We start from the raw sequence: 27,311 nt of genomic DNA on the forward strand, positions 1-27,311 counted from the left end.
GCTCGGACCTGACTGCCTCTATCGCCTAAAGTACAAACCTACCGCAGATGAATGCGTGTGTCTCTGAGCCCTGCCTGCCTGTCCGCCCCCGGGATTCTCCCGTCCAGCTACTCCCACTACTGGCCCTTCCCTGCCCTCCCGACGCGGGGGGAGGGTAGGGGGAAGGGTGCTAGTCTTTCCATCCCATCCCGGCCAGTCTGCCTCCGCGCCGGGAAGAGGACTCGCGCCGCCAACCAAGGTATCGCTCGGCTCAATAACACAGCGCCAGGGGTAGACAAGCGCTCGGCAGGCGCCCGCGAGGTCCCCGGAAGAAGCCTCCGAAAAAGGACCCCGCACTTGCCGTCCTAGCTACGCCATGGCGGCCGCCGCCAACGACCGGGACGCTGCGCAGGTAACGAGGGGCTACGTGCAGACCCCACACGTAGTGCCTGCCCCGAGGCCGCGTGAGCTTTAAAGGAGTTCAGGGCTCAGCAGCGAAGGCCCGCACGCCCCATCCTCTCAGAGTGCCCTTTAAGCAGCCCAGTGGCGCGCCATGTGGGGCTGGCTACTTCTGCCTGCAGGGGGAGTTGTGCGTTCCGGGGTCCCCTCTGCCGCGGGAGGGACTTCTGCAGACCCGAGGCGGGACAGCGATCTGGCAAGGGCCCTGCCGGCGTGCTCGGGCCCTGCCATAGCCACCTCTGTCATCCCTGATGCTGCTGACGGTCCCGCAATCTGCCCGCGCTGTGCCTGCCGCCTGGCTAGGGGCGCTTTGTGTCAGCGGGTGCTCCAAGATAGCAGTTCGCAATTGCAACTGTAGAGGCTATATTTGTAACCTTAGCAATCAGCTAGTAACTTTCATACTTAATAATGAGCAGAGAGTATAGAAATATGAAATTTACTACACTTACCAAAATGTAGCCAGCTGACAGTCTGGCTCCAGTTACAAGGACTTGGGGGCCTATTTATTTATTTATAGTAACCCTTGGGGGTTTTAGGTTTGTTTTGGGTTTTTTTCTGTGCTGGATTGATTGGGGTTTTTTGTAGTTTGGTAGCTGACAGTACTGTGCTTCATCAAAGAAAGCAAACATTGTGCTAGAGCATATGGGAGCATCACCTGGATGAGGTTTGAAATACCTGTCCTATTCATATGTGGAACTGGTCAAGAGACCAGCCGAAGCATTGAGAACAGCGTGGACTGACAACAGGGAGATGAGAATCATCAGCAGACTACGTAATGTGGCCTGTCAGGAAATAGGGAAATAATTTGCTTAGTCAAAAAAAAAGAGGAGCAAATGGAGTTGTTATCTTAATATGTAAAATGTTGTCACAGAGATGAAAGGGGAGAATGTCTTCTTTATGTCCGTAACTGTTTGTTAAGAGATAACAAGCTTAAGTTTCAACAAGCAAGGTTTAGGTTAGGCACTAGGAAAATATTTCTAATCTGGTACAGTTAAATGGACTGCCCAAGGCACAGGTGTCAAACACCTGGCCTGCGGGCCGAATGTGGCCCGCCGCCTTGTTTTATCTGGCCCAGCACTTTGTTTCCACACGATGGCAGTGCCGAGCTCCTCGCCTCCAGGCTCCTGCCAGCGCAGTAGTCACGCATTGCGCTGCAGAAGCAGAAGGGCGGGAGCTGCGGCCGTAGCTACAGGACAGCAATGAGCCTATGTGAGAAGAGTAATAGGTGAGAGTGATGTGGGACACTAGTAACTGCCTTGGGACATTGAAAAAAAATTACCCGGACGGGGTTGGGGCGGGGGCGGGGGGAGGTGGCAGTGGAGGGACGATGGGGCACTTAAAGGGGTACTCTCAACTGGGCAAGCATTTAATTTAATTTTTTAATAAATTAGCCAGATACATGAACAGTAGCAATTACATGTTATTTTAAACAAAGTACCTCTAAAAAGATATTTTGTAACCAGCAGCCAGGGTCTCACTCATTAATTGTATGTTTGTTTCCATGGATACGGCCAGCTCTGCTGTATGGGGAAGGGGGTTTGAAGGAAAGGTGAGCCTGCATGAGAGAGCCTGAGTATTATTTAGCCTGGTCCTAAAGGACATCTTGGTCTTTTACTTAGGTGGCGCACCATACCATCTTTGGTGGATCAATTTGAATCCCAAAATGTCTAGTAAGAGAAAGATTGATGCAGAAGGAAGGCAATTTAATGATAGATGGGAAAGCGAATACATGTTTGTGTTTCAAGGAGAAAAAACAGTATGTCTTTTGTGTTATGAGACAGTGTTGGTGATAAAGGAGTACAATGCACATAACCGAGTGGAAAACACAAGGCCCACAGGCTGAATCCTAAAGTTACATTTGGCCATTTGAAGGCAACCGTGAGGCTGATATGGCCCTCGGTGAAAATGAGTTTGACACCACTGGCCTAAGGAGTTTGTGACTTGCTGTCATTGTAAGTTTTAAACATGACGTTAAGGTAGGTGCTTCCAAACCTTGTCAAACTTGTCCCAGGTTGCTGTCTCCATCACTTCACCTTGCCTGTCTCCTGCCTCAAAACCACTGCTGCTGTCTTGCACCCATACCTGTTTCTCCCATGCTGCTGCCACTGCCTCTCCACACCTAGTTCTCCAAGTCCAATACAAACTGGAAACATTTTCTTGAGTTGTGTAGCCCCCGGCAACAAGATATAAGTGGTCTGTCCAGAGGGGCTGCAATAAACAAAGCCTGTGCTTGCTGTGATTCTAAGGGCTGGGAGTCTCACAAAATCCTAGTTCCCCTTTGCTTAAGTCTTATGATCTTACTATAGACCAACAAAGATCACTCAGTCTTCAACTTTTGAAGTCACTGTGGTATTGCGGTGGTGGGAGAGAACAGTGACAACAGCACTTTTTTCTTGATGTTTCAGCAAAGGTATTGGTAATGAGTAATTATGTGCCTACCTGTTTTGGTATGTGCTACTTATTTTTTGCTTTTGTTCTCTTTATTCTGTGTGTGTTAACAGTATACCCCCCCAATCTGGATTCCTGCTGCTAAACAAACACTTCTCTTGGAAATGTTCTTTCATGGGCATACATGACTAAGCTGAGTAATAGAGCAGCTAATCACTTGTCATTTAAAAAAAACTATTAAAGCTTGTAATTGCTGCAATTAAAAAACTACAAAACATAAAAAAGGCACACCATAAGTGATCCATTTAAGTTAGAGGTATGTACTTGCTATAAAAATTGACAGTCTGAGGCTTTTAAGCAGAGTAGGAAACCTAACCACATTACTTTCCTACCTCTTCTTTACAGTTATTTCTTTTACTCACCTAAAACCCCTTCCCTTTTGTATTATAGAATCCTTGTGTGGTGCCGAAGGTGTTGTAGGAAATAAACTTTTTTGAAGGATCATTACATTATTTTTGCTACTTTGGTTTATTTGATCCATTTCTATGCTAAAGACAGATTTTAAACAGAAATCTACTAGCTTATTAATGGTACTTTTCTCACTTTCTTTATACAGTGTAGCACAAATCTGTTTTGCCACATCAAACTTAAACAGCTATTCAAAGAAACCTCATCATGATTTACTACCTATCAATATGAAAGATCAATGGTATGATTTCATCTGTGCAGTCTGTGCTTATTTCTGAGGAAAGTGTATGATGTCCAAGCAATATATGAAAGGGAGATACATATTTCAGGCACTGTTTGTTTACTATATTATCTATTTATTTACTATAATATCTTGAAATAATGACATTTTAGGTCAGTTTTGCACCTTTTGAAAATTATCCCTAAAAACTTTTACAAATGTGTTGGTTCCACAGGTAGCCTGGATCCAACTTGATTTCCGTTATATTAGATCTACATTGTTTTCTGGGTTTTTTGTTTGGGAAGGTGGGTTTGTTTTGGTTTTTAATTTATATTAGGTACAGTAATTTGAATTAAATAGAGAAAAGCTAGTTTTCCTTGAACCACCACAGTCTTGCAGAATACAATAATAACTTTTTAAAAATATTTGACTGCTGGAAATATTCTAAATTTTCAGTCAGTTTCTATTTAGAAATTTACCAGCAAATTTGTTTTCAAAAGAATGATTTAATGGAGTGAAAAGTTAGTCACTTCTTTTAGTTCATGGAAATCTGTTGAGTTTTCCTTTATACCTAACACCATGTAGAAACTTAGGCTAAAATGATAATAACATAGCAGGAAAGAAGCTAAATTTTTCATGTTAGCTGCATCAGAAAACTAGTGGGCCATATCCTGAGTTGGAAATATGAAGGAAGAGATCACTGATGGCATCTGTACTTCAGCTTAAAAATAAAATTTAAAAGTACTGCTAATTGAGATTTGACAAAGAGTAATCCCACTGAGTTGCCTACTGCTTTCACACATGTTCATTCCCAGGCTTATTACAGCAAGTACCCTTTCTTAGTTAGGGAAAGAACTGTCATTATCATTTTAAACACGAAATGTAGTAATGTTTTTGTTTAAATACTTTATGGTTGCAATCAGTATCCACTGATCCTGGAAAAATACTGTTAAACTCTGAGGATAGCTTCTGAATTTGAATTTTTATTTAAAATTATTTTTAATGATTTAAAGTAGTGAAAAGCACTCATGTTCTCCTATGAATATGAATTTTGCAGTAAATGTCAACATTCATCAAAAAGGGAAAATATGAAACAACTGTAGGAGTGTTATAATCTAGGGGGTTTATAGCTGTGTACATTCAATAAATAACAGCAATATAAACCTGTTTAATATAAGCTTATTCCACTAAAAGTAGAAAATAAATAATTTTTACTTGAAATGAAAAATACTAGTGTTGCACATAGGCTAGAAATAGACAGTAATGTCCTTTTAAATAAGAGTCAAAACAAGATGCTGTGGCACTCAGTTTTGTGGTAGGTGAACAGATTAAAATTATGTACAGCCATTAATTCTGTATAAATAAATAAGAACAACAAAATGGGGAGCTATAATTTACACATTCTATGCACTTGTTTTGAATTTATAAATATACAACACATTCATTAATATTTTCAGATTCACAGTACATTTCAGAGTAATTAGTATTTGAGGAATGTCAGACTATCTTTGATGTATGTTATTCTCAGTGGCAAAAAGCTAGAAAGGAGTAGTTTCATTTTCAGCTGTGTGAATGGGAAGATTTCAGGTTTTTTTCACTGTAAATGGAGGAGTCCTTTTCCTTCATGCACTCACATATATGCTGTTCTATTTGTTTCAGGTAACGTGAACTGATGAAGGTTTGTGGTGTTTCAAAAATCTTAACTTCTTACATAATATTCTAGGAGTGCTGGTTAGAGTCTTGTTTCTATCACTTGAAATGAATGAACAGATGACTTTTTACTATATTAAAAGAGACTTTATATAACAGACACAAAATCAGAGCAGGCAGGAATACTATCTGAACTGAATCCTGGTTCTTTAAAGATAATAGCTTCAGAAACTAGTGCAATTGAAGAATATGGTACTATACTTTTAAGTTGAACTACTGATCAGGCTTGATGCATATTTTAAAAGAACTATGTGAGAGTTGGCTGCTGTAGCAGGGAACCGTATTTGGTGACCTAAGGGTCTAGACTTCCCAAAACTAATCCTTTTTTTCTGTTGAAACAAATGCAAGAAGCACATTTGTTGTGCTTAATTGCTGCTTTCTGTCACGCAGTCATATAAGAAACAAAACCAGCTGTAGCACTGTGGTAATGTAGGTGGAAATATTACCTCATCCCAGGGAGATAAATTGAAGTAAATAAAATTACTGCTCTGTTTCTCTACTGTTTAATTTCTTACTTGATGGGTTTAATTGTATCAGGATCTTTGTGAAAGAGCGTATGATTTTTATTTTTACACTGGTAAATGGGGCTTTTTGTTCTCTCAGAAGAAATACTCAAGGCGACATAAAAATGCATAAATTCAAGCACACAGAATTAAGTTAGCATCTCCCAGTTTTTGTATACTGGTTATATTTCTCATGTAAATGATTCCAACATTCAAAATTTTTAATTTTCCAATGTAGTACTCACTTATCAAAGACTGCTACCTGTTAGGTTATGCTGGGTCAGCTGAGATAGGGTTAATTTTTACATTGCCAGGGCAGCTGACCCAGAACTAGGCAAAGGTGGTATTCTATACCATGCAAGGTCACGCTCAGTTACAAAGGGGATGGGGCCGGCCCGGCCCTCCCTCCCTACCTCCCTTCTTGCCTCCCTCCCTGCCTCCCTCCCTCCCTTCCTTCCTTCTCTCCCTTCCTTTCCTCTCTCAAGCAGGGCGGTCTGGAACACTCAGGCAAGGGGGAGGCGAGCAACTGGAAGGTGGTTTTGGCGCAAGCTGCTGCGGCCACGTCATCAGGTTGCGATGTGTGTCCATTGCTTTATACGTTCTTGAATAACGACAGAGCTGACCGGAGTGTGTTAAAATATGCATTTACTATATTAGTTAAGTGGTCATGATGTTTGTTTGTCTACATGGCTGTGTTATCAGAATTCCTACATGCCCTATGTGTTCTCTGTGGTGCTGTTTATTATATTTGGGAAAAGGATTAGGTTTATCATATTGCTGTCCTGTATAATATCGATTTATGAGATCGTGATTTCTTATTTTGCACATCTCGGTTGGAATGCTTATAAGATATTGTTATTTTCGTATCTCAGGCACCGTCCCTCAGAATTTATTAGTAATCACACCCAGTATATGGAGAAGGTGAAGGAGTGCAGAATTTTCCCCCATTTTTTCACCTCCCTCATCTCCTCTAGCTTAGGTACATTAGTTTTTGTGGATTTTGAACACCCTGGGGATATACAAGCTAGCATGCTCTTGTTGCTATGTCTTCTGATTGTGTCTGAGGTCATATACAGGGTTACAAAAGAATGTGTTAAAAATATCACCCATTTGCCCCAAGGCTGGATGGTCATGGGTGGAAAGGCATGTGGGAAAACATGGGCAGGTATCTAGAGAATTTCTCATCTCCGATGGTTTGGAGTTTCACTCCTGGACAGCTACAGGACCCTGATAAAGTGATAGAATATTTAAAATGAAAATGTTCTGGCTATTCCAAAGAAGCACAACTTGCTGCACTGTGCTAGACCTTGGCCAGTGTATACCAAATGCTGCTCAATAGCATAGGGCACCCCCAGCGTGAAGAGGGGGATAACAAACTGACAGGCACTGCGGCCACTCCCACCCTTGCGCCAAACACTGCAGCTGCTCAAACCCCCATGACAGGCACTGTGGCTACCCAAACCCGGGCAGCAGGTGCTGCAGCTGAGTCAAAGAACCAACCCATGTCTATATCTGTTGCCCCTATACAGAAAGAGAAATGTGCATGAAAATCAATTAGCTTAGTGAGGGAAGGTAATGACCCAGCTCCATCATGATAACAGGAGGAGGAGGCAGAACCAGAGATAATCACCCAATCTCTATCCCTAGGTGGGCTGCAGCATATATGAAAGGATTTCAGCTGCTGGGATGGTAAGCACATCATTGCTTGGCTGCTCCGATGCTGGGATAACAGGGCAGGTAGCTTGGAGTTAGAGGGTAGGGAAGCCAAGCAGCTAGGATCCCTGTCTAAGGAAGGAGGCATTGGCAAGGCAATTCGGAAGAAGACACAAACCTTCAGCCTCTGAAGGGTGTGAAGGAAAGATATCCCTTCCAGGAAGATGTTACGTGTCACCCAGGCAAGTGGACCACCATGGAGAAAGGTATCCAGTACTTGAGGGAATTAGCTGTTCTGGAGGTGATTTATAATGACACCAATAATGACAATTTACCCACAGATCCCAATGAAGTGCACACCACCCATGTGGCGAAAGATCCTGCAGAGTGCACAATTGTCCTGCACCAGCTCATTGGCAGTAGTGTCCTGGAAAGAAGGTGAGGAACAAATGGTGGATGAATTGGCTGGCCAACTCCAGTGATACAAAGGAAGTCTATCTTTCTCCCTGCAGGCCAGCATCTCAGCTGTGGAGAAACTGCCAGACATGCTAGCTGAAAAAATATCCCAAGAGTTCCAGCATTTCAAAGACAAGTTTTGTTCCCCACCTGTACGGCCTACAATCTCAGCTACTCGAAAGGGGCGTCTCTCCAATCAAGAGAGAGAATATAAAGGGTATACAAAACAGGAAACCCTGTGTTTTTTCCTGCATGGCCATGGAGAAGACATGAGGAGGTGGGATGGGAAACCCATCTCAGTCCTAGAGGCATGGGTACATGAGTTGCAAGGAAAGACAACCACAAGAGGGGATTCTGCCAGGAAAAATGCTGCTCCAGTTTCAAGTGGGCAGTTCCGCAGACAGAGCAGAAGAGCTGATCTTGCTTTTGATCCTCTTGAAGGGGCTTCTGATTCATTCTTGCAAAAAGGAAGCAGTGAGTAGTATGACCAGGACTAGAGGGGCCCTGCCTCCAACCAGGTGAAAGAGAGAGATAACCACGTTTATTGGACCATGTGGATTCGATGGCCTGGAACATCAGAGCCATAGGAGTACAGGGCTCTTAGTGGACACTGGCGTCCAATGTACTCTAATTCCATCAAACTATGAAGAGGAGAACCCACCAGCATTTCTGGAGTCACTGGAGGGTCACAACAGTTGACTCTGTTAGATGCTGAGGTAAGTCTGACTGGAATGGACTGGCAAAAGCACCCCATTGCAACTGGCCCAGATGCTCTGTGCATCCTTGGTATAGATTGCCTCAGAAGACGGTATTTTAAGGACCCAAAGGGTACCGGTGGGGTTTTAGCATAGCAGTTGTGGAGACAGAGGACATTGAACAGCTGTCTACCTTGCCCGGTCTCTCGGAGGATCCTTCTGTTGTAGGACTGACGAGGGTCAAAGCAGGTACCAATTGCTACCATGACAGTGCACTGGTGGCAATATCGCACTAACCGAGACTCCCTGATTCCCATCCATAAGTTGATTCATCAACTGGAGAGCCACGGAGTGATCAGTAAAACTCTCTTCCCCTTTAACAGTCCCATATGGCCAGTGCAGAAGTCCAGTGGAGAGTGGAGACTAACAGTAGACTGTCGTGGCCTGAATGAAGTCACATTGCTGTTAAGTGGCTGGTACTGAAGCACAGCTGCTCCTGGGACCTCGACTGTCAGTGCTGGGCTAGATGTTCAAAAGGAAGGTCTCTTCTGCTCATCATTCAACTGACGCTATGTGGAGTATGTGGGTTGCATTGATCATGCAACAGGCTCGCGTGGGGAAACTTGATCGCCCAGGTATCTTAGAAGTGATCACATACTGGCCAGAGGGTAAGGATTTCAGAGTATCACCAGAAGATGCGGTGACACATGCTGAAAAGACAACTCCATATAATAAGTTACCCAAGAATGAGAAGCGATATGCTTTGTTCACTGATGAGTCCTGTCATATAATGGGAAAGTACTGGAGGTGGAAAGATGCTGTGTGGAGTCCCACATGGTGTGTCGCAGAAGCCACTGAAGGACAAGGTGAATCAAGTCAGTTTGCAGAGGTGAAAGCCATCCAGCTGCCTTTAGATATTGTGAATGAGAAAAATGGCCGGTGCTCTATCTTTATACTGACTCATGGATGGTGTCAAATGCCCTGTGGGGGTGGTTGCAGCAATGAAAGAGGAGCAACTGGCAGTGCAGAGGCAAACCCATCTGGGCAGCTGAATTATGCAAGATAATGCTGCCCAGCTAGAGAGCCTGCCTGTAAAAGTACACCACGTAGATGCTCATGTGCCTAGAAGCTGGTCTATTGAAGAACAGCAGAACAACCAGCAGGTGGATCGAGCTGCCAAGGTTAAAGTGTCTCAGGTAGATTTGGGCTCGCAACACAAAGGTGAATTATTTATAGCTCGGTGGGCCCATGATGCCTCAGGTCATCAAGGAAGGCATGCAACATGTGGATGGGCTTGTGATCAAGGGATGGATTTGACCATGGACACTATTGCACAGGTTATTCACAGTTGTAAAACATGCACTACAATCAAGCAAGCCAAGCAGTTAAAGCCTGTGTGGTATGGAGTGTGATGGCTAAAGTATAAATATGGGGAGGCCTGGCAGATTGACTATATTACATTCCCGCAAACCTGCCACAGCAGGCGCTATGTGGTTACAGTGGTGGAAGCAACCATCAGGTGGCTGGAAACATACACCGTTCCCCATGCCATTGCCTGTCCTACAGTGACATGGCACCCCAGAGAGAAGTGAGTCAGATAACAGGATTCATTTCCAGAACAACCTTGTAGACACTTGGGCCAAAGGGCATGGCATTGAGTGGGTATGTCACATTCCCTATCATGCACCAGCCTCTGGGAAAATCAAATGGTACAGTGGACTGTTAAAGACTACACTAAGAACAATGGGTGGTAGAACTTTGGGATTCAAATTGGGATTCAAATTTAGCAAAGGCCAACACTAGTTAACACTAGGGGATCTACCAATCGAGCTGGCCCTGCCCAATCAAAGCTTCCATGTACTGTAGAGGGGATAGAGTCCTTGTGTTGCACATGAAGAATTGTGTTAGAGAAAACAATCTGGGTTACTCCTGCCTTGGGCAAAAGCAAACCCATCCATGGGACTGCTTCTGGTCAGGGACCTGGATGCACTTGGTGGGTAATGCTGAAGGATGGAGGATTCCCATATGTGCCTCAGGGGGATTTGATTCTGGGTGAGAATAGTCCCACGATATGAACTGCATGATGGTAATTGCTACATAATACTATACACCATACTGACAGTACTCAGTAAATACCTTTCAGGTTAATGAAGAATGAACTTCTACAAAACTAAACAAAGTGCAGCAATGATGGAACCAGAACTGACTCTAACAACTGGCATCCAGCCACCTCCTTGGGGTTGACTCCTTTGTTCTGTAAACCGTGAGCATGAACTATGAGTCCCAGATGCTGCATGCAGCAATACAATGTGACACTCCAGCTTTCTTGCCCCAGGAGGCTGTCCTGATAGATAGAATCCAAAGGCATGGAATCAGTGAACATTCCAAAGGAATAAGATTATGCCATGAACTGAGAAAAAAAAAAAAATCTGTGTGTATGTGTATATATGTTTAAGGTGGCAGTAATTAGTTGAAATGTGTTGGTAAGACCTGAGCATGACATAAATTGTATAGAATAAGGCATGGAATGTGCTCAATCAGCCGAGATAGGGTTAATTTTTACACTGTCAGGGCAGCTGACCCAGAACCCAGAAAGGGAGTATTCGATACCATATAAGATCATGCTCAGTTACAAAGGGGACCAAGGGTGCTCGCTCTCGCTTGCTCGCTCTCTCTCTCTCGCTCTCGCTCTCTCTCCCTCTCTCTCCCTCCCTCTCTCTCTCTCTCTCTCTTGCTCTTGCTGCAGGAAGCAGGGTGGTTGGGGACGCTCCCAGTTCTATATGGACCACGCGGTTTGGTGCTTTGTATTTCAGGCATGAGCTGTGGTTCGGGCAAGAGGGAGGCAGTTTCGGCACAAGCCACAGCTGGAGGTTTTGGCACAGGCTGCCACAGCAGGACCGCCACGTGGTCGGGTTGTGGCCATTGCTCCGTAGGTGCTTTCATTGTTGTTCCGGTTCACAGAATCATAGAGTGGTTTGGTTTGGTTTGGAAGGGACCTTCAGAGGTCATCTAGACCAACTCCCCTGCAGGGATATCTTCAACTAGATCAGGTTGTTCAGAGCCCCATCCAGCCCGGCCTTGAATGTCTCCAGGAATGGGGCATCGACCACCTTCCTGGGCAACCTGTGCTAGTGTTTTACCACCCTTATTGTTAAAAAAATTCTCCCTTATATCTAATCTAAATCTACCCTCTTTTCGTTTGAAACCATTAGCCCTTGTCCTATTGCAACAGGCCCTGCTAAAAAGTCTGTCCTCATCTTTCCTGTAAGCCCGTTTTAAGTACTGAAAGCCTGCAATAAGGATTCCCCGAAGCCTTCTCTTCTCCAGGCTGAACAACCCCAACTGTCTCAGCCTGTCCTCATAGGCGAGGTGTTCCAGTCCTCTGATCATTTCCATGTCCCTCCTCTGGACGCTCTCCAACAGGTCCATGTCTTTCCTGTAATGAGTGCTCTGGAGTGGGACACAGGACACCAGGTGGGGACACCAGAGCAGAATAGAGGGGGAGAATCATTTGCATCAACCTGCTGGTCACAGATGAGAGGAGAAAGGCAAGAAACAGTGCAGAACTGTAGGTGGCAGCGAAGTGGTGACTGGGACCTATTTGTGTATTAAGGTTGATTTTTGGATCTGGAGGGCAGAACTGGCTGGTTCAGATGCTCAGAGAGGACCAGGAGACTTTCATAAATAGATTCTGAAAAGCAGCAGGCAGACCTGCAGCCCAATCTGTGACTGGACTTTGATAACAAGACTGCATGCATACCACTCTCCTATCTTTGGTTTCTTCTTTTAGCTTCTACAAGTCTGCAGCATCTATAAACAAGGGAGCATATCAAGTACAAAGCATTTTAATTGCAGCCATCAGTCAGTCATTTTATGCTGCACTAGAGGTGAGGCAGTTAGTATAAAATAAAGCTGAGACTTTTTAATGGTCATAGACTAGAATCATAGAATAGTTTTTCTTCGCTGTTCCATTAAACTGTTCTTATCCCAACCCACGAGTTTTGCCTTTATTTTCTGATTCTCTTCTCCATCCCATCAGGGGCATGGAAGGGGTGAGCAAGCAGTACATGTTTTTAGCTGCTGGCTGTGGGTAGGCTGGGGCCAAAATATGACATAAGTACAGCTTTCTTAGTTTTACATGTTCAGTGTACAGTTTAGGGTTTCCAGTAGTTTTGGCTTGTACTATAAAGCCATTCTGGTTTAGATCATCTGTGAATAAATCTCTGACACTAGAGATATCTTTGGTTAATAGATTGATATAGATCTATTTATAGATGTATTTATTCATGTGATAAACAATGGAATATGAAAAAAATTAAGAACTTTTTTCATTCTGAAATATTAAAATAATAGAATATACATTCTGGCTAAACTGCGTATAAGGTAACCTAACATTGTAAAAATGTAGGAATCAAATAATTTGCTTATGGTTTCTACTGTACTTTTGACCGCTATGTAAAAATATTATATAACAGAAATAATAAAGTTTGTTCTACTGAAATTTGTAAATCAAGCAAAATAAACCTACAGAATAGATTCAATAGGAAAAAATATTAGCTGGGCTTTTCAAAATGGCTAATGTTAGATGCTTTTATTTTTCTTTTTTTATGGCAGTAGTCTATGACTTAATCTCACTTGTGTAATACCTGTGGGCCCCTGCACTCAAATAAATTTGATCCTGTGAAGGATAATCAGACATACATTTTGTTTTGCAGTTTTGTTTGTCCATTTCAAGGTGTGAATGGCCCTTGCAAAGTGTAAAGGGCATTGTGCAAACATGCAGTCATTGTGTAACTGGTGTTCATAAGCATAAATTAGACTGTCGTACTGCAATATGAAAGTACTACCACTTTAAACTCAATTTCAGAATTGAAATTCTTAGATTTGATGTTTCTGATGGTTTTTAATTTATTTCCTTAACTTATTTTTAGGAGAAGTTACATCCAAGAAGTCTTATCCCAGAGCTTTGTAGACTGTTTTATGGTTTAGGCTGGGTAACAGGAACTGGCGGAGGAATCAGCCTGAAACATGGGTAAGTAAAGATGGAAGAGAAAGAATGTGATGGTTAGAGAGAGAGAGAGAGAGAGAGAAAGAGAGAGAGAGAGGGTTGCTGTGTTTAGTAGTTGGTGAGCGTGTTTCAGTTCCATGAAAAATGTTTGGAAGAGTGAACAAGAAGTTAGAGAGGGAAATGAATAGTACACCAAATTTAACTATTTAGAAGGGAGGTGGTTAGTCTGAATTAATCGTCACAGTCCCTTCAATGGAGAGAGCCAACTTCAGAGAGTGTCTTTTTTCTGTCCTTTTTCTATCTTTGTTTAAGGTAGATGCTTTTTGTTCCTTTGTTTAAGGAACAATGCATTCCCCCTTTTTCATTTCATTGACTATGGAATTTAGAATGGGTTACACCAGGCACACAGCTTTCAAATGCCTGTGAATCCCACCCTAGACATTTTGCAGGCAAGACATTTCATTTGATAAATAAATTACTGTTCTACTGAGATAATTTCTAAGGAGATATTGCTAACATATAATAAACCACGACAGGTAACAGCAAAACATTTTTTGGGATGTATCCACTACTCAGGAGCACCACTTTTTAATTTGCCTGTCTCCCCCTATTCATACTTCCCAAGCTTTTAATGGAGACAGAGCTCCTCTCAGTGGCCACTGAAAAAACAGAAGTCTTCATTCTGCAAAACACTTTGTACAGTGCCTGCAATTCTGTCTGCAGTCACAGGGTGTTGTGACACTCTAGCTTGAAGTTGTCTGACCTCTCGTTTTTCTGTTGTACACTTGCATGCAGACACAAACAGCCATTGCTATTTAAATATATTTTATATATATATATGAAGTAAAGGCTATAAATGCTTATATTTGTGCTGTTGTAATGCCTTTGTGCATTTCACTTCCCTGCTTGATTTTGCAGGCAAAGCAACTGCAAAATAATAAAGACAGAAATTATAAGAGGGTTAATTCTTTTTTTTTTTTTATGTTTTTCATCTATGGAAAGATCTTTCTAGTACTAATTTCTCATCAGTAGCCAAATGTAGCCTATTCATCATTTCAGTGCAACTCGTGTTGGTTGTGGCAAGACAAATCTTGTCAACTAACATAGTAGTACAGTTTTTCTCAGCAGTTCTATAACTTAGTTGCTCAGACTACACTGAAATACATACTTGAGTTGATACCAATATTGTACATGGTCTAGGAATAGTAATCTATGTGGCTGTACTGTTATACACCTAAAGGTATAAACATATACCTAAAGTGTATATAGGTATAAATATATTCCTAAAGGGACAGCAGGTATGTTTCAAAATGAGTAGTTAGGAGGCAGAGATCAGATTTCAAATTGTTGCATAGAAAATAATGAAAGAACAATTGAAATTTGATTGAAATTCTAACAACTGGTCTTACCAGCTAATCCCAATCGGCATTACTCACTGTGCAGTTCTTATCAACTACTCAAAAATGCCCGTTTGGATGTGGGATAGCATATTAAAAATGAATCTAGAATTCTTTATCAGGTGTCCTATATTTCAAAGGTATTTCTTCATCAGATTTTCCCTTTATGATTAATTTCTAAAAAAAGAAAAAACATGTTTTAAGAAAAAATGTGTGTATTTCATTAGTAACCAAATTACAACTTGATTTCTCAATATATTGCACTCTCAATCATCTTTCTTATGGAAAGGAATTAAATCTAAATTAATGCAATGTTGACAGTGTTAATTCATGAATGTTAAAAATTACAAATATGCTAAACCCACATTTTGATGTGCTTCACAGTTGTTTAACCGCTATGAAGAGTGCATCATCTTAAGAGTTGTATTTTTGGAAGAGTTAGAATCATTTAGGTTGGAAAAGACCGGTAAGATCATTGGGTCCAACCGTAAGCCTAACTCGGCAAAATTCACCTCTAAACCATGTCCCTAAGTGCCATGCCTGAACATCTTTTTTGTACCTCCAGGCATGAGGACTCAAACAGTTCTCTAGGCAGGCTGTTACAATGCTTCACAACCCTTTCAGTGAATAAAGTTTTCCTGATATCCAATATAAATGTCCTCGGCGCAACTTGAGGCCGTTTCCTCTTGTCCTCCATCACTTGCTACTTGGGAAAAGAAGTCTCCCCTCAGTCTCCTTTTGCCCAGGCTAAACAACCCCAGTTCCCTCAGCTGGTCCTCATAAGACTTGTGCTCTAGACCTTTCGCCAGCTTTGTTGCTCTTCTAAGTGCTCTTATCCAGAAATATAAACATCTTGTGGTCCTTACAAGATGTATCTGTAACTTGACTAATTATTCACTAGATGTCTGTGCTCCTGAATTGGATATGTTACTGTTGAAACTCAATAGTGACTACAATTGAAAATATTTCAGATCCCATCTTAAAATCATATTAATTTAAATCAAGTTTTTGTTGTTTTTGTTCATGTAAACTTTGCAAGAACTGATGCACTTCTGTTTGAATTTCAGTGATTTAATTGCATTGAATTAGTGTTATATTTTATCTATATAAATAAACATATAAATGTATTAAAAACCTAAACTACACAAATATAACAAAACCCAAACATACTTATGTTGTAGAATACTACAGATAAATAATATTGTTTATAGGTATCCTGGATTTTTAAGTAATAGTTTTGTCACCTGTTTTTTCATAGATCTGCTTGCAATTTCTCTTATTCTATTTTTATTCTGAATTCTGGGGATTCCGGTTTGGAGTTATTGCAGGGGAAGGCTTTGTGTTTTTCTGTGTAGCAAAAATAAGGCTGCACTTCCTATGTGTGTTTCAAATCTCTTGGCAAGTTGAAAGGACAGTTTTGTACCTCTGCAATTTAGAGATTTCAAATGCCCTTGTATGATTCAGTTCTATTTTGAAAACCATCTACATGTCAATCTGTAGAAGAAAGAAAGTTATTAAATTATGAGGGGCTACATTTGCTATTTACTTTTCAGTGGATTGAGACCTCTAAAGCCTGTGCAGTTGAACAACCTTGTGTTTATCGATTTTTCCCTGTCTGTAACTTTTCTTAGGAATGAAATCTACATTGCTCCTTCAGGAGTACAAAAGGAAAGAATACAGGTACGTTGAACTGTATTTTTACCTCAGAGCTCAACTAGAGATAGATGAACATACCTTTGTTTAGGGTTTCATTTTTCCTTATGTAAAGTTAGAAACATGTTGTACTGCCTTATTGAAACAACTGAAGATTTTGTCCAGTACTCCACTAACATAGCAAGCCAACATGTCTTTCAGTGGCCAGTGTAGATTAGTCTTAATGATCTCTTTGCTTTAAATTAACACAGTAGACTGTGAAATTCAAACATCACTCAGGTCCAGTTTTATTCTTTGTCAAGCTTGAATGGCTTTATAGCGGTCTACCTACATTTCAGTTTATTGTGGCATATGTGTAATTAAGCATTAACACCGTATCTCTATTTTAATTTGAGTGGTTACAAATCTTTGTCTTGATATTCTCAGTAAATAGATGGACTCTCCCCATGAAAAGGTGACCTCTATCTGTCCTTTCCAAAAAAATCCCCAGATTATAAGTGGAGAGGACAATGGTAAATAAAAACTATTTTATGACAGCAGGAACTTCCCCAGAATAGAATATGTAGAAAGGATTTCTTGTTTTATAGATCTGAGGATAAATAAAATGAGAAGTGTAAGGAATCTCTTCGCTGATGGAAATTTGGGATTTTGCAGCTGTGCTCGCTGAAGATGTTAGCAAGTAAGGCAAGCAAAAGCATAACATGGCAAGACTGTGATGGTTGTGTTCTTTGATAGCAGTAGCAGTGGACTGAGTGCAGTGAGTCAGGAAATCTCTTGCAACTGTATTTCCTGCTGATTTTTAAAATAACATTAAAGAAGAAAGTTTTATTGCTGTCCTGAACAATTCTCTGTACTATTATGAGTAGCTGATTGCTGCAAAGGTAACATTGATGTAAAGCTACTGAAAGCAAGGTTTAAAAAAATAGTTCTACAAATTAAATATACTATATGGAGGTTTAATTCATGTGCTTTGTTGATTTCTTCGAATCAGTTACTACTTTTCGTTTTGATCTATTCTCTGTTACTTAGATGCAGGCTGTCTCCTTTCTAAGAAAATTTTAGTTTTACAAATATCTGCTTGGCAGCAGTCTGAATAAAAAGAGTACCTAATATTAATTCACATTACACAATGTCAGTAAACTATTAAAAGCTAGAATAAATGTGGTGCATTACAGCACTTTTACAAAGTTGAGATCACATTCTGTATTAAATATATGGTGTATGTATTTGTGTCCTGAGAAGAGTCATCACAGGTCAAAATAATTTCTTCTTTCTTACAGGCAGAAGATATGTTTGTTTGTGACATGAACGAACAGCATATCAGTGGTCCTCCACCGCACAAGAAACTAAAGAAAAGCCAGTGCACACCTCTTTTTATGAATGCCTACACTATGAGAGGTGCATAGCAAATGTTTTTAGTTCAGCGATGCCTGAAACACTGTGTATACATATCCACAAAATTAAAATTCATTACTACTAAAATTCAACACTAGGGAAGTGATCATCCCACTGTACTCAGTGCTGGTGAGGCCCCACCTTGAATACAGTGCTCAGTTTTGGGCCCCTCACTACAGGAAAGGCATTGAGGTGCTAGAGAGAGTTCAGAGAAGGGTGATGAGACTGGTGAGGTGTCTGGAGCCCAAGTCTTATGAGGAGTGGCTGAGGGACCTGGGACAGTTTAGCCTGAAGAAGAGCTTATTGTTCTCTACAACTATCTCAAAGGAGGTTGTAGCATTGAGAATGCTGGTCTCCCGAGTGGCAAGTAATAGGACAAGAGGAAATGGCCTCAAGTTGTACCAGGGAAGGTTCAGGTTGGATATTAGGAAAAATTTTTTCATGGAAAGGTTTGTAAAGCCCTGGACAGGCTGCCCAGGGAGGTGGTGGAACCACCATCCCTGGAAGTGTTTAAAAGACGTATAAATGAGACTCTTAGGGACATGGTTTAGTGCTAGGTTGAGGGTATGGTTGGACTTGGTGATCTTAAGGGTCTCTTCCAACCAAAATGATTCTGTGATTCTCTATTCTTACAGTGAAATAAACAAGAAACTGTAAAATGGATTGATTTGCAAAAGAATAGGTACAATGGAAGGTAATCTGTGGTAACAACCTTTGACTGTCATTTACATTTTAGTCTTCTCATGTAGCTATACCTGTGGTCATCATTTCAGCACTAATTTTTGGTGCAGTGTATTAGTAGGCTGCAGGAGGAGGTAGGGAATTCACAGCATTTTTTTTACTGGTAGTTTTGCCTATTCAGCAACTCTGTTTTAGATCCTTTTACAACCATTGGCTGCCATCAAACGTTCTTAATTATGGATAGGTTGAAAAAAATATGAAACTTTTGTAGGTGCACAGTAATAGAGAGGTTTTGCTGTTGTGTAAGATTTTCATCTGTTACTTTAGAAAGGATTTAGGGAGTCTCTTCTGATCTTCCTGCACAAAAAGCTTACATGTGTAACCAAGGAAAACTCATTTCATATTGAAACTTTTTAGTAAATTGTAAATATTGTCTACCTATCTGCGCTGGTTTGACTGAAAACGAGTTAATTTTCCTTCCTGAAGTTAGAAACCTTTCTTTTTGGTAGTTGGCATCATCATTGTTTAGATTTAGTTTGAGAACAAGAAGATAACACCCTGGGACAGAGTTAATGTTTTTAATTGCTCTGGTCTGAGAACCAAGGACAGTTCTGAGCACTCTGCCAACAGGTGTGAGGCAGCTAGGAAGGGGGGCATAGGTGGGGCAGACCTTGACTGACATCCAGACTGATCAATAAGAGTATTCCATCCCATTAGTATCATGCTTCATATTTAAGGAGAGTCGGGTTCTTCTGGTTAGGCTTTGGTCAGAGCCAGGATGGAGACCTGTTTGGGGGAGTTCTGTTCGAGACTTTGGTTAGCTTGGCCTTTTGCCATCCTGCCACTTTGCAGAGACCTCTGGGCCTTTCTGCCTTTTTCTCTCTTTTCTCTCTGGGATTGGCTGTTCGGGACCAGGGTGCTGCTTCCTAGGACTGGCTGCTTGGTGCGGACAGAGTTCGTGAGGAATTGCATTGAGTATCTTTTATTTTGTATTCTATTTTATATATATATATAATTATTATTAGTAATATATTAGTGTTATTTGATTAAACTGTGTTTATCTCAATCCACAAGTTTCTCCCATCCCTTTTGATTCTCTCCCCTATTTGGGGCAGCGGGGGTGGGGAGTGGGCGAGCAGCTATCATGGTTATGTTACTAGCTCAGGTTAAACCACGACACTATCTTTCCATCATGACAGAATAAGATGACAATAAATATTTTTTCAGAAAATCAGTGGATAATTGTAGAGAAGTACTAGCATGAAAAGAAAGTAAAAGTCTTTAAAATTTGATCTTACAAATAAGTTTGAGAATTCGTTAGAATCTCAGAACTCTGATAAGGAATAGTGTTTCAGTCATAGTAGTATGTAAAGAAATGTACAAGTAGTGTTTCTCCTTGAATTTTTACAAGTAGTTTCTCTCCTGGAATTTGTCACTTACTAACACTAGTGTCCTAAGACAATCCATAATTATCCTTTATAGATGGCTAACTATCTCATACCTTTATTTAGATTGCAATAATACAGTAGATCACCATTTGCTAAGATGTCTGGCCAAAGGAAATGAATCACTTATGTGAATAAAGTTTTCTTAATAGACACATTTTAAAATTCATTCTAAAAATATCTTCTTTTTCGTCTTTTTCTGTTCCTAGGGGCAGGCGCAGTGATCCATACTCATTCCAAGGCTGCTGTTATGGCTACCCTTCTTTACCCAGGGAGTGAGTTCAGTATTACCCATCAGGAGATGATAAAAGGAATCCAGAAGTGTACTTCAGGAGGCTATTACCGGTACTTCTTTGTATTTAAGGAAAGAGGCATGCTGTTTGATCATTTGTTTTCAGCAATATAAATCGATGACAAGTCATTTGAGTTATGTGTGTTAAAGTGTGTAATATAAAGTATTAGGAATAAGAAGTAAAAAGACCTCTGAAATACCTCAGTCATTGGCTTTCCCTAAGAAGGTCTCAAGCCTGTGGAAGAGATCTGAGATAAAATCTTGTAATGTCAAAGCTACTGTGCTCTGTTGAGCTACAGAAACAAACCAAATAAAGAGCTATGTCCTGACAAATACTTAAAGATCAAGAACAGGTCCTACTTAACTAACCTGATCTCCTATGACAAGGTGACCTGCTTAGTAGATGAGAGAGAGGCTGTGGATGTTGTCTACCTAGACTTTAGTAAAGCCTTTGACACTTTCCCACAGCGTTCTCTGGGAAAAACTGGCTGCTCATGGCTTGGATGGGCATACTCTTCAAAGGATGAAGAACTGGCTAGATGGCCGGGCCCAAAGTGTTATGGTGAATGGAGTCAAATCCAGTTGGCAGCCAGTCATGAGTGGTATTCCCCAGGGCTCAGTATTGGGGCCAGTTCTGTTTAATATCTTTATCAGTGATGTGGATGAGGGGATTGAGTGCACTCAGTAAGTTTGCAGACAACAGCAGGCTGGGCAGGAGTGTTGATCTGCTTGAGTGTAGAAAGGCTCTATAGAGGGATCTGGACAGGTTGGATCGATGGGCTGAGGCCAATTGCATGAGGTTCAACAAGGCCAAGTGTCAGGTCCTGCGCCTGAATCACAACAACCCCATGCAGTGCAACAGACTTGGGGAAGAGCAGCTGGAAAGCTGCCTGGTGGAAAAGCACCTGGGAGTGTTGGTCAGCAGCTGACTGAATATGAGCCAGCAGTGTGCCCAGGTGGCCAAAAAGGCCAACAGCATCCTGGCTTGTATCAGGATGTGTGCCCTGCAGGACTAGGGAAGTGCTTGTCCCCCTGTACTCATTACTGGTGAGGCTCCACCTCGAATACTGTGTTCGGTTTTGGGCCGCTCACTACAAGAAAGACATTGAGGTGCTGGAGCGAATTCAAAGAGCAGTGAAGCTGGTGAAGGGTCTAGAACACAAGTCTCATGAGGAATGGCTGAGAGAACTGAGGTTTTTCAGCCTGGAAAAAAGGAGGCTCCAGGGAGACCTTATGGCTCTCTATAACTACCTGAAAGAAAGCTGTAGCGAGGTGGGTGTTGGTCTCTTCTCCCAAGTAGCAAGTGATAGGATGAGAAGAAATGGGCTCAAGTTGCACCAGAGGAGGTTTATGTTGGATATTAGGAAAAATTTCTTCACCAAAAGGGTTATCAGGTATTGGAACAGACTGCCCAGGGAAGTAGTTGAGTCACCATCCCTGGAGGTGTTTAAAAGATGCATAGATGAGGTTCTTAGGGACTTGTTTTAGAGGTGGATTTGGCAGTGTTGAGTTGATGATTGGACTTGATGATCTTAAAGTTCCTTTCCAACGGAAACAATTCTATGATTCTATACAATGTTAAACTGAAACTGAAGCCAACCAACATTAGGTTGGATTGATAACATACAAACTACATTTGGGTGGACTTCACATATCACTGCCTGTGCTAGTTTAGGGCATGTTGTAGGAGCAGAGAATTTCAGATTTTACTTGATAGACTTTGAAAGAAAATTCAGAATAAACAACTCATTAAAGATAATGTTATTACTTTTCAAGGGTGAGCTCTGAGTTAAGTGATGAGTTATTCCAAATTATGTGTGATGTCTTGTTTTGAGGACTCCACCCACAGAGTGTTAAATTGAGATCCACAAACGATATTTATATAATATGTGGCAATTAGATGAAAAATTGGAATGCTAAATTCTTTCCACCTTTTTATGCTATTTTTTGTAACAAACTGTTGCCCTTTGGTAAGGGACCAAGCCCTCTGTCTGGCATGTGATTTTACGCCTGGGCATATTTTATTCCATTTAGGTTGACGTGCAAGCTTTACCTTCTTGTCAGCATTAGCATTTGTATTTTTAATGTGGTAAGACATCCCTTATATTGAATAGTCTAACAACATTGGTTTTTAAAAAAATCCACTACGGTTTTCTTTTTTGGATATGTGTTTCAAATTCTCAAACATTCCTAAGTGGTAATCAGGAGACATTGTATTTATTGGGTTCCATATCTCTGAGCTGTCCCATGTCATCCCATTATTTTACCAGAAAAACTAAAGAAATCAAAGCTCCAGATGACATGGTTCCTAAGTACATATTCATCCATACTGATTCCACTGTCTTGCCTCACACAAGGCTCCCCATTGAATTCAAAATAAATTTCCTAGTACAGAATGGGATCTTTCAAAAAAGAGTTTGACAATATATTGTTTCTAATTACATAAACCTTTTCTGGAAGCTATCTAAGAAAATGCTACAGATAGGATAATCAGAAGTATTTGTTGGCCTAAATATGATCCCAGTAATGCCAAAATAGTTTTACCTTTGACTTCAGTAGAAGGAGAATATATCTGTAGTAAATAGCTTTGAAAGTCTCAGAAGGTTTGGCTAAACATAGACTACTTATATTTCAGTAAAACTAAAGAGATATCAAGTATTTAACTCATTCAGAGTATTCCCGGGGTTTTATAGATTTTAGTTCTTGATAAAACTTATTGTTATGATTAGGAATCAGTTATGATATTTATACCTGCTTCCAAACTCACATCCAAGTAGAAAGCAGAACGTAGCGAACTAGTCCCTTAGCTCATTTGGCCTCATTAGTAGCAAACACTCCAAATCTGATTTTAATGATCAGAATATGTAACAGTCAAAGTAAATCTACAAAAATACAACTTCATTTTCTTCATTCACTATTTTTATGGACTTCCTTGTGAAAGCAGGAGCATTGAAAACTGTAAGGGATGAGACTTTTTAATTTTCTGAATATCTGATTCGAAGTACAAGCTGTAATTTTTTACTATTGCTTCCTCTATGTGTTTTATACAAGTACTACTAGCATCTACTTATGAAATATCTGTGATCTCAATGATAAATCTGAACCTGAACTGGAGACTTATTAAAACTGTTTAAACAAGTTTCTGCCAGTCTTAATTAGGGTTCACGCAATGCCAAATATCCCAATTCTCCTTCAGCAGAAACTCGTAGGCAAGTTCTTCTGAGTAGCATGCATCATCTTGTCTCTTGAACTGGGGTTCTCAGGCTCTCTTAAGATCACATATAGCCCAGCAATGACTCCATCACAGACAATTTATTTTTCATGTGTTGACTCTACTTTCTCTTTATATGCCTTAGCAAGTATATCTTATTTCCAGGGGCTTTTTGGACTACCTAAATAATTTTTTTCCTGCTCTCCAGCAACAGCTTTATTTCTTTCTTTCTTCATGATTCTTTTAAATAATTTAATCTGAGATAAAGCTTGTAGGTGATGCCAATACAGGATGAAGAGAGTATGAAAAAGTTGTAAAGAAATCCAACAACAAAGTGATACATGAACAAACAGCTATACCTAATACATTAAAGTGTTATTTTATTTTTGTGCCTCTAGTGTCGCTCGGATATTGCCAGCATAGCATATGTTTGGGAGTGAGAGATGTTCCTGAGAGTTCTTATGTTATAGAGTGACTCACAAGAGAGGAGCGTAAAATCATTAGGGTTGAGAATTTGTTAACATCTTTACACAGTCAAAGGAGAATCTGTTTCTTAGGGAAAAGCTTGATAGATCCAAACATAGCGGTTTTTAAATACATGAACATTCATTTTTCTTTTAGATATGATGATACACTAGTGGTTCCCATTATTGAGAATACACCAGAAGAGAAGGATCTCAAGGAAAGAATGGCACGTGCAATGGAAAAATACCCGGACTCTTGTGCTGTATTGGTCAGACGTCACGGAGTTTATGTATGGGGAGAAACATGGGAAAAAGCCAAAACAATGTGAGTACAATTTAGGAATATGGTATCTTTTGCTATTATACCTTAAAATCTTAATGGCCTTAATGTGAGGTGTATTTCTAGCCCCTGGACAATGATTCAGAACATTAAGTTCTGGCCTAAATGAAAGTATAGGGAGCTTTTGGGAATGTGTTCATCCATGATTCCACTGCTTGGTTCTCCTTTCATACCACTGCTGGCTAATGGGGTTGCCAACATTTTCCTTTCATGTGGACAAGTCCCTCCTCATATGAAACCTGCAAACAATCTCTGCTTTTCTATGACACCTGCCAATACAGTTTGTGTGATCTTCCCTAGTCCCATTTTTTTAATCTACTTCTTTATTCGCTGATGGAAATGCAGCAAATCAGGATCATGTAGCAAAAATGCCAGGCACATTCCATGCCACAGTAATGGAAAGAAATTGCAATAAAGCTGTCCAATCGGACTGTCACATCTTTGATGTAAAGGTCAAGGAAGAAAACTACTAGTTTTCTTAAAACATGGTAAGCTTCGAGCCTTACTTTACACATCACTTTTTTTTTCCTTTTAATTTTAGGTGTGAGTGTTATGATTACTTGTTTGATATCGCAGTGCAGATGAAGCAGCATGGGCTAGATCCTTCAAAACATCCAGCAGGAGAAAACGGGATCTTGTAAATGACAACAACATTTATATTCAGGTGTGAATTTATCTGTAGAGATGATCTGTTTGGAAGGAGAGGCTACAGATGACACCATTACTTCAGTCTGCTCTCCCACTCAGGCAACTTCAGTATTGTACATCTCCCACGCTCTACTCCATTACCACTGCAATTGTATCTATGCCTGAAGTGATGCTCCTTTATCACACAATGCAACAAAAAGATATGTTTTAAATAGTTAAGTGTGTCCTGTGCATATTTTAGCACCTATGTACAGCACGGAGTGCAATTACTTTTTAAAACTAAATTGTATCAAGCATTACTAGAAAAAGCCAAAGGAGAAAAAAAGAGTCCAGCCTAGTAAGCTAATCTAATCAGAGAATAGACTCACTTTTCTTCTTCAGCCTGCAGGATCAGGTTTGATTTCAGTCCATCTCAGTGGTATTACTTATGTGGTAGGTTGTGGGGTTTTTTTCCTTCTGCAGAAATGTTTGGTTGCAATTTGATTGTTTCATTGTTAGTGTCACCTGTTTGCCTCATACAATAAATTACCATGACTTTCTGTTTTCTAATGTAGCAATGATCAATGTTTTGAAAGTTTTCATAACACATATTTTGAAGTAAAAGCACATTGATAATATCACCAGGCAGTACTTTGCATGAAGGATCCCTGAAACAATTCTCCCATAAACAATTTACAGCTCAGTATGGCAAAGCACAGTGGTAGTGTAACATTTGAGAGTCTGGGATACTTCTTGAAAATATAGGTAAGTTTAAAGATACCAGTACTGAGATTAGAAATGAGTTGCTAGACCAAAGTGGTGGCCTAATTAAACAGGATAGGCTAACTTGTTGCCCAGATTTGGCCCATCAGATAATCCTCTCCACCCACCACGTTTGCACCAGAAAAGATGACAAATGGCTGCTCAAGCAGCATGAACCCAGAACAGACAGGTACTTGGATCATTAGCCTTTATGCCTACACTAGAGAAAGAAGCAGTGGGTCAGGAGACTTGCTGTAAACTGAGTCTCTGCATGAACAGGTATTTGGAGTGCTGCTGGAGTGAGGAAGACGTGCTGGCTACCACACCTGCGTAGAGCTAACTCATGGCCTGCAGGAACCATTCTAAAATTGTTCCTCAGCCCCTGCAATTGAATAAGTTGGGCTGTTATAGTGGAATTAATATCCCTTTGCCTATTTTTTACTATTAAATACCTAGTTTTAGAATATTTTCACTTTTATCTTGCTTCTCCTATACAGGTTTCTTTCATGAGACGGGAGTTCCAGATTCCACCTCACAGTGTTAAAACCAGAAGAGGGTGCTGTTATACTCAGCTGATTGACAGATATTGGCAGTCAGTTTTGACTGTTAAACACATTCAAAAAGAAGAGTTAAAAGAACAACGAAATGCTGAACAATCGTTGCTATTTATGAATCAGGTCAAATGCTACCGTAGGAGGGATGAAAAATCAGATGCAAAAAAAGGATTTTTAAAAAACCTGTGGAGAACTAATGTGATATTTTGTTTGCGTGCTTTAAAAATTTATATTTCAACATCCTGCATTTGTTGATCCTGCTCTACTGCTACATCATATAACTTTTTCTAGGTCTCCATTTCTGAAAGTTATAGTAGTATATATTAGTATAATATAGTATATATTCTTGGGGAAAAAAAAAGTGAGGATGACCCCTTAATTAGAAGTTATGTATAAAGTTTAAAGCATTGTTTGAACTGTTGATTCATTCATGCTGTATTAATATTTTTTTAATTAAGCCTGTTGTATTTGTATTTTTAAATTCTCTTAGTTGTCATTAAAATTACTAGGAAACACATAATTTTATGACATGCATTTGGAAGTTGTTACTGAGACTGCTATGTGTCTTCTCTGTTTTATCCCTCTTTGAATTAATTCACTTTCAGTAAGATTTTGTTTATTACAACCTTAAAACAGCTTTTTGTGACCTATGGTTAGCCAGCCTAAGGTAGATTTAATCAAATTGCTTATTAAAATATTGTCTCACATATTTATGCATTTTAGTGTCTTCTTTCAAAATCTCCTGGAATGGCCCCCTTATGTCTAAGCCTTGATTGACGAACTTGCTGATTGAGTATTGAGACTCTAGTCCCAAGGGTGAATTGAGACAGGGTAAGTGTCCTGGTTTCAGCTGGGAGAGAGTTAATTTTCTTCCTAGTAGCTGGTATAATGTTGTGTTTGGAATTTAGTATGACAAGAATGTTGATATTTTAGTTGTTGTTAAGCAGTCAA

The 27,311-nt window shown here is 40.4% G+C and overlaps 1 protein-coding gene across 2 annotated transcripts; it reads left to right on the top strand.

Annotated features, from left to right (window-relative positions):
- Positions 1-61: 61 nt before the first annotated feature.
- APIP (APAF1 interacting protein) lies at positions 62-27,069 on the top strand. Of its 2 annotated transcripts, XM_065635202.1 has the most exons (8): positions 66-391; positions 13,463-13,563; positions 16,568-16,616; positions 17,870-17,987; positions 20,320-20,455; positions 24,235-24,402; positions 24,959-25,081; positions 26,304-27,069. In XM_065635202.1, the coding sequence occupies exons 1-7, from the start codon at positions 356-358 to the stop codon at positions 25,056-25,058; spliced, it is 708 nt and encodes a 235-aa protein (XP_065491274.1). In that variant the 5' UTR covers positions 66-355; the 3' UTR covers positions 25,059-25,081; positions 26,304-27,069. The 2 variants fall into 2 exon arrangements, with proteins under 2 accessions (XP_065491275.1, XP_065491274.1); XM_065635203.1 differs by lacking the exon at positions 24,959-25,081 and having other exon boundaries at positions 62-391.
- The last annotated feature ends 242 nt before the right edge of the window (positions 27,070-27,311 follow it).

The sequence above is a fragment of the Caloenas nicobarica genome, chromosome 5 (genome assembly GCF_036013445.1).
Source record: "Caloenas nicobarica isolate bCalNic1 chromosome 5, bCalNic1.hap1, whole genome shotgun sequence".
NCBI classification, from domain to species: domain Eukaryota; kingdom Metazoa; phylum Chordata; class Aves; order Columbiformes; family Columbidae; genus Caloenas; species Caloenas nicobarica.

Excerpts from the sequence above, each read along its gene's own strand:
- APIP (XM_065635202.1), top strand. The coding sequence starts at position 356 with ATGGCGGCCGCCGCCAACGACCGGGACGCTGCGCAG. Across the intron at positions 16,617-17,869 it reads TACAAAAGGAAAGAATACAG|GCAGAAGATATGTTTGTTTG; the intron begins GTACGTTGAACT and ends TCTTTCTTACAG. Across the intron at positions 20,456-24,234 it reads ACTTCAGGAGGCTATTACCG|ATATGATGATACACTAGTGG; the intron begins GTACTTCTTTGT and ends TTTTTCTTTTAG.